Source organism: Nicotiana sylvestris, chromosome 6, assembly GCF_000393655.2.
Source record: "Nicotiana sylvestris chromosome 6, ASM39365v2, whole genome shotgun sequence".
Taxonomy (NCBI): Eukaryota; Viridiplantae; Streptophyta; class Magnoliopsida; order Solanales; family Solanaceae; genus Nicotiana; species Nicotiana sylvestris.
Genome location: NC_091062.1, coordinates 140,607,584 through 140,620,422, shown reverse-complemented (window position 1 = coordinate 140,620,422; position 12,839 = coordinate 140,607,584). Strand labels below are relative to the sequence as shown.

General features: G+C 40.8%; 1 protein-coding gene across 1 annotated transcript; it reads left to right on the top strand.

The window, feature by feature from the left end:
- The first annotated feature begins 870 nt into the window (after window positions 1–870).
- LOC138871390 (uncharacterized) lies at window positions 871–2,718 on the top strand. Its single transcript, XM_070149263.1, has 3 exons — window positions 871–1,706; window positions 2,232–2,460; window positions 2,578–2,718. The coding sequence occupies exons 1-3, from the start codon at window positions 871–873 to the stop codon at window positions 2,716–2,718; spliced, it is 1,206 nt and encodes a 401-aa protein (XP_070005364.1).
- Window positions 2,719–12,839: the final 10,121 nt, after the last annotated feature.

Below are 12,839 nucleotides of genomic sequence, written 5' to 3'. Positions count from 1 at the left end.
GCACATACTGTTACAGGGTCATGCCTTTTAATTTGAAGTATGCTGGTGCAATTTATATGAGGGTCATGACTGCCATCTTTCACGACATGATGCACCAAGAATCGAGGTGTATGTGGACGATGTGATCATCAAATCTAGAACACAGGATGACCATGTTCGGGATCTGAGAAAGTTCTTCAAGCGGCTGCGTAAGTATGATTTGAAGTTGAATCCAGCTAATGTGCATTTAGGGTTCCATCTGGCAAACTCTTGGGATTTATAGTCAGTCGGAGGGGCATCGAGCTAGATCCAACCAAGATAAAGTCTATTTGAGATTTACCTCCTCCAAGAACCAAGAAAGAGGTCATGAGCCTGTTGGGAAGGTTGGATTACATCAGCCGGTTCATTGCTCAGTTGACTTCTACGTATGAGCCCATATTTAAGCTGTTAAAGAAGGATGCGGCGATTAAATGGACAGATGAGTGTCAAGAAGCCTTTGACAAAATCAAAGAATATCTGTCGAACCCGCCAGTTTTGGTCCCACTTGAACCTGGGAGGCCTTTGTTTCTATATTTGACAGTCTTGGAAAATTCTTTCGAATGTATCCTCGGGCAACATGACGTGACCGGGAGAAGGGAGCAGGCAATCTACTATTTAAGCAAAAATTTCACAAGTTATGAAGCCAAATATACCCTGTTGGTAAGGACTTGTTGCGCCCTAACTTGGGTCGCTCAGAAGCTTAGGCATTACCTGCTGGCCTATACCACTTATCTCATCACTAGGTTGGATCCTTTAAAGTACATATTCCAGAAGCCAATGCCCACAGGGAGGTTAGCAAAATGGCAGATCCTGCTCATCGAATTTGACATAGTCTATGTCACCCTCACGGCAATGAAAGCCAAGGCTTTAGCATACCACCTAGCTGAAAACCCTGTTGATGATGAATACCAGCCCTTGAATACCTACTTTCCGGATGAAGAGGTAAATTCAGTTGAGGTAACATCAGAAGACACCAATGCATGGAAAATGTTCTTCGATGGCACTGTGAACGCAAAAGGTGTCGGAATTGGGGCAATCTTGATCTCACGCACGGGTCAGCACTATCCAGCCACAACCCGGCTTCAGTTTTTCTGCACAAACAACACTGTCGAGTATGAAGCCTACATTATGGGTATGAATATGGCGATTGACCAAGATGTCGAGGAGCTGTTGATCATGGGAGATTTGGATTTGATTATCCAACAAGCTCAGGGTGAATGGGAAACTCGGGATGTCAAGCTTATTCTATACCGGCAACATGTGGAAGATCTTAGTAAATGGTTCAAGTCACTCGAGTTCAGGTACATTCCTCGTTTTCGCAATGAGTTGGTCGATGCACTTGCTACTTTGGCCTCGATGTTGCCTTATCCAAGCAATCTCCACATCGACCCGTTGGAAATCCAAATCCGGGAAAGGCATGGTTACTGTAATACGGTCGAGGTGGAGCCAAATGTTCAGGCATGGTATCATGATATCAAGAGATTTCTGAAAATGAAAGAATATCCCGAGCAAGCCAATGGAGACCAAAAGAGAACCATTAGATGGCTTGCAAGTGGTTTCTTCTTGAGTGGTGAGGTCTTGTACAAAAAGACTCCGGATCTAAATTTGTTAAGATGTGTTGATGCCGAAGAGGCCGAAAGAATCATGTATGAAGTGCATGTAGGAGTGTGCGGACCCCACATGAATGGGTATGTTTTGGCAAAGAAGATCCTTCGAGCAGGCTACTATTGGATGACTATGGAAAAAGATTGCTTCAGTTTCGTCCGAAAATGTCATCAGTGTCAGGTGCACGGTGACTTGATTCATGCACCGCCTACAGAACTGCATCCCATGTCAGCACCTTGGCCATTTGTTGCCTGGGGTATGGACGTCATTGGGCCGATCGAGCCAAAAGCTTCAAATGGGCATAGATTCATATTGGTCGCCATCGACTATTTCACGAAGTAGGTTGAGGCGATTACTCTCAAATCTGTCACCAAGAAAGTTGTGGTAGACTTCGTGCACTCTAGTCTCATCTGTCGTTTCGGTATTCCTGCAACTATCATTACAGATAATGCTGCAAACTTGAATAGTCACTTGATGAGAGAGATATGTGAGCAGTTTAAGATCACGCATCAAAATTCTACTCCTTATCGGCCCAAAGCCAATGGCGCTGTCGAAGCAGCAAACAAAAACATCAAGAAGATTCTAAGAAATATGATCTAAAGTTTCAGGCAATGGCATAAAAAGTTGCCATTTGCATTGTTGGGATATCGCACTACTGTCCGCACATCAGTCGGAGCAACCCCGTATCTTTTGGTTTATGGCACTGAAGCTATAATACCCGCAGAAGTTGAAATCCCTTCTCTTCAGATCATTGTTGAAGTTGACATTGAATACAGTGAGTGTGTCAAAACCCATTTGGAACAGTTAACCTTGATCGACGAAAAGCGAATGGTCGCAGTCTGCCACGGGCAGTTCTATCAACAGAGAATGGCCCGTGCCTATAACAAGAAAGTGCGGCCTAGAAACTTTAAAATGGGGCAACTCGTTTTAAGGCGTATTCTCCCCCATCATCAGGAAGCGAAAGGAAAGTTTGCTCCTAACTGGAAAGGCCCATACATTATCAGGAAATTGTTGCCAAAAGGGGCGTTATACCTGGGAGACATTGAAGGAAATGACCCCGAAACAGCTGTAAATGCAGACGCAGTCAAAAGGTAATATGTCTAGTCTTTCTGCAGCAACAACATTATTTGATTGGGATGACGAAGGCTTTCATTCTCACTACCCCAAACACTCCAATCCTTTGCTAACCCTTTGAGCCGGTTACCTGTCTTTCATTACCCTCCTTGGAACTTGAAAACGTTTGGTAAAAAAAATTCATCAAAACAAAAGAAAAAGGAAAAAACAACATGTTTCCCTGAACTATGTTCGACTTGATTCCGAAAGGATACGTAGGAAGCCTCTCTCTGGGGTTCAGTCACACCAAAACAAAAGTCCAATTTCCCCCAAAAGTGAAACAGGGGCAGATGTTATAATGGTTCAGCGATAATCCGGCCTGATTGGTTCCAAAGTTGTAATTTGATTCAAGTACTTTTTACCCAAACCTTGTTCAAGTCCTTCCGATCAATCGGTGAAAGGTGTTCAAAATCGCAGAATGCAGTCTTTGGATCCAATGCAATCAAGATGAGAGAAATAAGATGAGAGAGTCTTATTGGTGAAAACCTACGGGCACCGTAAGGCGATGGTGAGCAGAGAAACTGAAAAATGAGAGAGTCTTGTTAGTAAAAACTCGTAAAGAGCACTAAAAGGCGACGGTGATAAGAGAAATGAGAGAGGTTGATTGGCGAAAACCTACAAAGGGCGCCGTTGATGGAAAAAAATAAATCCCTCGCCACTATTGGCATTGAAAGAGTCCTGGCGAGGTTTCTCGATTTAAAACACGGGTCATAATGGGTTTATGAGAAGTTAGATAGTTGTGCAGATCGGGTATCCAGTCCAAAAGGCATGTCATGTCTATTGAAGTCTGCATGCACTCCAGATAAGTCCTTCTTTCCTCTCCGAAAAGGACACTTCTCTTTAAATTCACTTTCTTGACCTTTGTTTACTTTTCTGTGAATCTCTTTTGGTCTAACTATGTTTCGAAACTAATACAAAGAAAAGGCAGCAAGATTGGTTTTACAGGGTTCTGCTTAACAAAAGCCAAATCCAAACAAAAATGCATCTAGCCTCAGTGAGTGCATCGAGTCGATCCCGACTGGCCGTGATGGCCGATGCTCCGAAGTTAAATTATCGAAAATAAAAGAAATCCAAAGTCAAAGTGCCCATAAAGGCAAAATAAGATGAAAAGGCCAAAGGCCCACACGGGCGAACCATCATGTGCAATTCTAGTAGAAGTCAAATTACTCGGTTTTAGAAGAAAATCAGTCTCCAGAAAGCCAACAAGCAGTAAAAGATTTCAGAGAAAGGGTTGGGCCGGGATGAAATGATCAAACAATCAAGGCCACAAAACCAACCACTGTTTCAAACTGACAAATGGTTCTTTGATTTGAAAACAGGTGCAATCCAAGATAACCTCGCGAGGAGCAGGTGCAATAAAAGCAAGGCGCACAGAGACCAGAACGGTCCTGCAGTAGAAATTAACCCAAAAAGGGAAGTACCTTTCAAAACTCTCCATGAATTCTCTTGAATAAAAAATTCAAAACCATGCTAGCATAGAGCTTCCAGACTCTAGCTGTATCTTCCCAATATAGGGTCCCATTCCCTAGTCGCTCCCAGCATGACCTGGAAGTCTTTTCCATTACAAGGATCCACTCCTTAGTTGATCCCCGGCATAACCCAAGGACCTTTTTTCCCGACATAACTCGAGGACCTTTGTTTTTCCGGCATAACCCGATGACTTCCCCGGCATAACCCGAGTACCTTTTTCTTTCCCGGCATAACCCGTGGACCTTTTCCGGCATAACCCGATGACTTCCCGGCATAGCCCGAGAAACATTTTCTTTTCCGGCATAACCTGATGACCTCCCGGCATAGCCCGAGGACCTTTTCTTTTTTCGGCATAACCCGACCCGAGGACCCTTTCTTTTCCGGCATAACCCGATGACTTTCCCGGCATAACCCGAGAACCTTTTTCTTTTTCGGCATAACCCGATGACCTCCCGGCATAACCCAAGGACCTTTTCTTTTCTGGCATAACCCGATGGCTTCCCCGGCATAACCCTATGACCTCCTGGCATAACTCGAGAACCTTTTTCTTTTTCGGCATAACCCGATGACTTCCTCAGCATAACCCGAGTACCTTTTTCTTTCCCGGCATAACCCGTGGACTCTTTCCGGTATAACTCGATGACTTTCCCGGCATAATATGAGGACCTTTCCCTTTTTCCGGCATAAACCGATGACCTCCCCGGCATAACCCCAGGACCTTTTTCTTTCCCAGCATAACCCGGCCATTTTTCCAGCATAACCTGGCAATCTTTCCAATTTAGGGCCCCAATCCCTAGTTGATTTCATTATAGATATAGGGCTCTACTCCCTAATCTCTTTTCCCAAGGATATACAATCCTGATTTTAGTTTCAATAAAGAAATAGCTGAGATTTTGTTACAATAACTCACGAAATTTTTCTAGTGAAAACTGGGGCAGAAAATCTCGTTCGTTTGTTTGCTTTGGTGCCTGAACAGGATTTCTACCATGAGGTGCAAGGTTTGAGATGACCAAAAGAAGAAATCTCAGCCCAAATAAAAGAAAAGAAAGAGCAAGAAAAGAAGGGGATTTCAAGTGCAGAAGCAGAGAAAAGATACAGACTGCTTAAGGTAAGACTTAAGTAGCAAGCTTTGCATGTCCCGCTTCGATCCAGAAAGCTGAAGAAGAATGAACTAGCGGTTGCAGCTAACGAGCATCAAGATCCAGATCAGAGTCCGCAGGAAGAACCAGCCAAGACTCAAGATCAAACTTGTAACTTGTAGTTGATAGGCTTAGCTAGTTTAGCTTTTTATCTTCTATTTTAGTGTAATAAGGAGTTCAGCAAGTAGTAGCAGCAACATCAACAGTGAAATTACAGCTTCCCGGTAGTACCAGCTACCAAAACTTCCATAACTACACTGGCCTGATTCTTTTATAGCCAAGGATATGTAGGCAACCTCTGAAGCAAGGTTCAGTCAGACTCTTTTCAAAAGTACTTCTCATGGAGTTTCAAATGGGCAAAAATCCCTCATAGTTGCTAATTTTATCTTTGCCCGAAAATCCTTTGTGTTTTCAAGCAAAGAGGGGCAGTTGTGCGCATGTGATTTTTGCCCTATACAAAAATACTCCTATAAAATCCCAAGAAAAATATATTTTTGTTAATTATTGGCCATTTTAGGATTTTATGTAGAATTTTCTGAATTATTTGTATTTTTCTGTGCATGTTTAATTTATTTAAATCATGAAAAATACTAAAAATGTCATGCATTGCATTTAGGATTTATTTTTATATTTTTTAGAATTAATCAGTAATTATTTATTTTATAAAATTTCAAAATAATATAACTGTCCTAACTGAGTTCAACCCCCCCCCCCTCAAAGACTGAAATTCATCTCACTTTGCTCTGTATATCACCCCCACCAACGAAACCCTAGCCGCCCTTCGTTCCCTCACCGCCTCCGCCACAAACCACCCACCAGAAATCGCCTCACTGTGGTTCCAATGGTCAAATCAATCCTAAAAAGATACCACAGACTCCCCTGCATCTCCCCATTCCAAATATTCACTTCCCTTCCTTCGAATCAAACCTGTTTCGTTCGAATCTTAAATCAAAGATCCGGCCAAAACTTGAATCATTCAAAATCGTTTCAAATTCACACCCTATGATGCTTACCCCTATCTGAACCCCAAACCACCGTTAACCCCTTTCAAATCAGCCTTGAGTGCCTCGAATCTTAGATCTGGTGATTCAGAAGAACCCTAAAATTCCTCTTCTTCTTTTACTGGTCTACGGTTAGTCGAATGGACTTTGACTGCCATTAGTCGACTGTTCTTGTTAAGAACAGTCGATTAATGGTAGTCAAAGTCCATATCACATCTCAGGAAGTTTGGACAATGTTCATGTTTTGATCCAGTTTTGATTTCTATCGGGTAAATCCTTTTCTTTTTCTTTTTGATTGTTTAAATTTTGGTTTTGTTCCTTCTATGCATGTTTGATTTTTCTTTTATGTAGCAGCATGTTTATCTTTCTTCTGTTGTTTTCCCTCTTGTGAAATTAGTTATTTTCTGACATCCATTTCAATTAAAAGCATGCTTAATTCGTTTAAGTTTAGGTTTGTTTAAATTTCTGTTGAATTGATTGTTCATAGCTGCATTATTTTAGGCTAATAGCTGTTCTTTTATGATTTCTTCTCCTGGACACATGTTCATCTGATTTTAGTTTTAGATTGATTGTTTAATTAGTAACTGTTCAAATTTCTATGCCAGAATTGTATTGATTCTATCTTGATTAAATGTTCTCTTTTTCCAGCTTTAAGTTTAGATTTTTGTGTTTGAATAATATGCTGGATTAGTTTAGATTTTAGGTGTTCCGTATGATTGCTGTAGTTAATTAAGAAGAACAGTTTTAATAAAGATAGGCTGATTCAAATTCAATTAACAATAGTTTTTTCCTAAATTTCCACTATTCTATTCACATTTGCTGCATCTTTGGATTTGTTTCAAGTTGTTTGCCCTGATGTGAAAATCAGTAGAAATTTAGGGGCTCATTTGGACTTGAAAAGTTTAGGTAAAACCTGAAATAAGTAATAACCTAAAGGGCAAAAAAGGGTTTTTGCTTGGGCTGAAAATCAGATATTTTTAGGAAAGTGTACAGCTGTCCTAGCTGTTTAAAAAATATGCTGAAAATGGGACAGTTGTACCAAGGGCTGTTAAAAAAGGACTGTACTATTATTCCTTAGGATAAGGAATATGCTAAAAGATGATCCCCCTTAGGCAGCCTATATATAGTCTCTATCCTTTTGAAAAAGACAGATTCTAATAGATATTTTCTTAAGCAATTTTTCTGAAAAAGGTTTATCTTCTTCTCGGAAAAGTTCATACTCAAAACAGCTTGAAAACTCAAAATTTTCTCTAAGTCCTCACAAGTTTTGAAGTCCATTAGCTGGTCTCTCTGTTTTCAGCTGTACATTTTCGGGGTCTGAAGTTCTGATTTTCTGGGGCTTGTTGTGCTGTATCTACTGTTGTTATTCTGTTGTTCTCTTTTGGATTCTCAGATATTTGCTCTTCTATTTTTTCTTTGTTGAACCCTCACTGTTCCAGGTACTACTTAGATCTCTATGTAGTTTTCTTGTACATGAGTTTATAAAAAATGTCAAAATTTTGCAAATGGATGTGCAATGAATGAGTGTTCTTTGGATACTGTTTGATTAGTCTTAGACTTTGGATAGTATAATGGCAAGTGTGTTAACATGAGCAATGTGTGTTTATTTATGTCATGCTTATTTGGTAGTTTGGTATGCATTGCAATAGTATGAAAAAATGATATTAAAATTGAATACCAACAGCCTTGATTCATAGTAAAACACACAGTCGAGAATGTTGTTCATGCTTCTTTAAGTAATATTTTTCTTTTCCTCCATCAGATTTCCTCACTCAAAGACCTTCTTTCTTTTTTTATTTGGTCATGAGCTATAACCTGTTAGTTCAGCCACCAGTTGGTTGGATCAATTGGCTTAGAAGATTTAAGGTGGGATTTACATGTTAACAAAAGAAGACGAGGCTGCTATGGACAAAACCATGTTCAAAAAGGGGCAAGGATGTTCTACTAGCATACAAGTCTGTAATAGTTTATTCTGATATTTGGTTAATGGATTAGAATTAGATTAGTTTATCATTTAGCATACTTATTTCAAGAAAACAGTGGCATGAATTAACAGCAATGCAAAGCTCGTTATTGATGTAAAGTTTGTTATTCAATACTAAGAGTTGTGTAATAATAGGACTGTCTAAGTGTCTGAATCTGAACTTACGTTTCACAGGCTGGGCTGCAATTAATGCGCCTATGTGTGTGTTCTTGGTAAGTTTAAGGTATAATTTTGTGAACAGCCTTCATTAAATTAAGATGTTTCTTGCTGTAATTTTAGAGATTTGAGTGTTTGGTTTGGACTTAGTTAAGGTTTAAGCCAAAGCAGCCTGTTGAAAGTCGCGTTTGGGCTGCCCTTTGTTTGAGTTTACTCTTTGCCTTTAGGGCCCAATTTCAGGCCCAAATGGCTTTTGAGCTCATGTCCCATTTCCTCAAGCTTGATAAATGTTCTTTGGGTTGGATTTGGCCCTATTAAGCCGTGCCTTTGATTTCTTGTTGTATGCTCTCATGAACAAGTAGTTATATATTTTGAGTCTAGCCATGAATAGTTTATGCTTGCAAACAAGATATATCGTGACTAGCCTTCAATTTTGTGATTGTAAATTCGAATCTTTTAATCCGAAAAAGAAGCTCTTTTGTAACTCATGATTTATGTATACCATGGTTTAAAAAAATGCAAAGAGGTCGATAGGCCCAGCCGGTGCCAATGCACAACTAGGCCCGCCTAGAATTTAAGCCCAACGTGGGATGTTTGTCTCAGAATCCGTGATTGCATTTTAGGCTTCTGATTTCTGGGCCCTTCGTGAGCCCAAGTTTCAGCTCTTAAAGCTGATTCGTAGCTGGCTGCTTCTGGCCCATTCCCCTTGCCCCAAAAGATAATTTTAAAACCTTTTTATGATTAGTTAGCCTTTGTTAAATTAAGTCCTAAATAGGAACATCCTAGGTGACCTTAATTAAATAAGTTTTCTTCTAAAAAGGAAAAATTATTTGAGGTGTGCCATGTTTTAAAACCTATAACATATGGCCCTCATGAACCTAATTAAAATTTGTGAATTTGAGGTGTGCCATGATAAACAAAATTCCTAAGTCCATGGCCCTCGTATAATTAGTAATAACTCTTTTAGATCGAGGAGTGCCATTATTTAATTTTCTATGTCCCTCGCAAACCTCTTATTAATTTGAACAATCATAGTTTGCTTTAGGCCCGATTTTAAATTGGTATTGCGATTATGTATACGTTCGTATAATGTAATTGCAATTTTAACTCTAAAAGACTCGAGGGATGCGTTCGCGCACCTTCAACCAAACTTTTCTTAATAAAATAAACAAAGCGTTATTAATTGCGGACACATTCGTGCGACGTGATTTTTGATGCGCCAAAGAAAAAGAGTATACGTACGCGTAACTTAATTCTTTAATTACGAATAAATCAGATAATTTAAAGCGGTTAATAGGTAAATACACATAGGTTCTAAAATAAGTAATTATACATTTTTAAGCCAAGTATAAATTGCTAAGCGACCGTGCTAGAACCACGAAATCCAGGAATGCCTAACACCTTCTCCCAGGTTAACAGAATTCCTTACTTAAAATTTCTGGTTCGCAGACTTTTAAATAAAGTCGAAAACTTATTCGATTTGAGATTTAAACTAAACTGGTGACTTAGGACACCAAATAATCTATTCCAAGTGGCGACTCTGATAATTCAAATAATCTCATTTCGAATAATGTCACTTTAATTGGAAAAACTCCCTTACATCCCCTCGGGGTGTAAAAAAGGAGGTGTGACACTTAGCCTTTGTGAGGTATGTCAGTGCAGAGACTCCTAGTATTGATTCTGTTCCTGTAGTGAGGGATTTTCCTGCAGACCTGTCGGGCATGCCACCAGACAGGGATATTGATTTTGGTATTGATCTGGTGTCGGGCGCTTAGCCCATTTCTATTCCACCGTATCGTATGGCACTAGCGGAGTTGAAGGAGTTAAAGGAGAAGCTTTAGGAACTCCTTGATAAGGGGTTCATTCGGCCTAGTGTGTCGCCTTGGGGTGGGCCTATTGTATTTGTGAAGAAAAAGGATGGCACGATGAGGATATGCATTGATTACAGGCGGTTGAACTAAGTCACAATCAAGAACATCATTTGCCTCGTATCGATGATTTATTTGACCAGCTTCAGGGAGCGAGAGTGTTCTCCAAGATTGATCTCCGTTCAGGTTATCACCAATTGACAACCAGGGACTCGGATATTCTTACGATAGCTTTCAGGACGTGCTATGGTCATTATGAGTTCCTTGTGATGTCTTTTGGGCTGACCAATGCCCCAATAGCGTTCATGCATTTGATGAACATCGTGTTTCGGCCTTATCTCGACTCATTTGTGATTGTTTTCATTGATGATATTCCGGTATACTAGCATAGTTAGGAGGAGCACGCAGAGCATCTAGTGTTGCAGAGATTGAGGGAGGAGAAGCTTTATGCAAAATTCTCCAAATGTAAGTTTTGGCTCAGTTCAGTGGCTTTCTTGGGGCACGTGGTGTCCAGTAAGGGTATTCAGGTTGATCCGAAGAAGATAGAGGCGGTTCAGAGTTGGCCCAAGTCATCCTCAGCCACAGAGATTTGCAGTTTCCTTGGTTTGGCGGGTTATTACGGTTTATTCAGGGATTTTCATCTATAGCATCACCCTTGACCAAATTGACTCAAAAGGGTGCTCCATTCAAGTGGTCGGATGAGTGTGAGGCGATCTTTCAGAAGCTCAAGACTGCCTTGACCACAGCTCCAGTGTTAGTTTTGCCATCAGCTTCAGGTTCATATATAGTGTATTGTGATGCTTCGAGAGTTGGAATTGGGTGTATGTTGATAAAAGAAGGTAAATTGATTACTTATGCTTCTCGTCAGTTGAAGCCCCATGAGAAGAACTACCCTCTTCACAATCTAGAGTTGGCTGCCATTATTCACGCGTTGAAGATTTGGAGGCATTATCTCTATGGTGTATCTTGTGAGGTGTTTACTGATCAGTTGAAGCCCCATGAGAAGAACTACCCTCTTCACGATCTAGAGTTGTCTGCCATTATTCACGCATTGAAGATTTGGAGGCATTATCTCTATGGTGTGTCTTCTGATGTGTTTACTGATCATCGTAGCCTCCAACACTTGTTCAAACAGAAAGATCTCAATTTGAGGCAGCAGAGATGGTTAGAGCTGCTAAAGGATTATGATATTACTATCTTGTACCATCCGGAAAAGGCCAATGTAGTGGTCGATGCTATGAGTAGGAAGGCGGTGAGTATGGACAGTCTTGCATTTATTCCTGTTGGGGAGAGACCTCTCATAGTTGATGTTCAGGCCTTGGCCAATCGGTTTGTAAGGTTGGATATTTCGTAGCCCAGTCAGGTCTTAGCTTGTATAGTTTCTCGGTCTTCCTTGTTTGATCACATCAGAGAGCGCCAGTATGATGATCCTCATTTGTTTGTCCTTAAGGACAGAGTTCAGCACGACAATGCCAGAGATGTGACTATTGGTGATGATGGAGTATTGAGGATGCAGGGCCAGATATGTGTGCCCAATGTCGACGAGCTTCGGGAGTTGATTCTGGAGGAGGCCCATAGCTCGCGGTATTCCATCCATCCGGGTGCCGCGAAGATGTATCTAGATCTGAGATAGCATTATTGGTAGAGGAGAATGAAGAAGGACATTGTGGGATTTATAGCTCGGTATCTCAATTGTCAACAAGTGAAATATAAGCATCAGAGACTGGGTGGCTTGCTTCAGTAGATGGATATTCCAGAGTAGAAGTGGGAGCGTATCACCATGAATTTTGTAGTTGGGCTCCCAAGAACTTTGAAGAAGTTTGATGCTATTTTGGTGATTGTTGATCGGCTGACAAAGTCAGCGCACTTCATTCCTATTTGTACTACCTATTCTTCAGAGCGGTTGGCAGAGATCTATATCCAAGAGATTGTTCATTTGCATGGTGTCCTAGTTTCCATCATTTTAGATAGAGGTACTCAGTTTACTTTGCAGTTTTGGAGAGCTGTACAGCGAGAGTTGGGTACTCAGGTCGAGTTGAGCACAACCTTTTACCCCTAGACGAACGGGCAGTCCGAGCGCACTATTCAGATATTGGAGGACATCTTGTGTGCTTGTGTCATTAATTTCGGTGGTTCATGGGATCAGTTTCTACCGCTCGTGGAGTTTGCATATAACAACATTATTAGTCGAATATTCAGATGGCTCCATATGAAGTTTTATATGGGAGACGGTATAGATCTCTAGTTGGTTGGTTTGAGCCGGGTGAGGCTAGGCTTTTGGGTGCAGACTTGATGCAGGATGCTTTAGACAAGGTGAAGGTGATCCATGAGCGGCTTCGTACAGCGCAGTTGAGACAAAAGAGTTATTCCGATAGGAGGGTTCATGATGTGTACTACATGGTTCGGGAGAAGGTTCTATTGAAGGTTTCACCCATGAAGGGTGTTATGAAATTTGGAAAGAAGGGAAAATTGAGCCCTCGGTTCA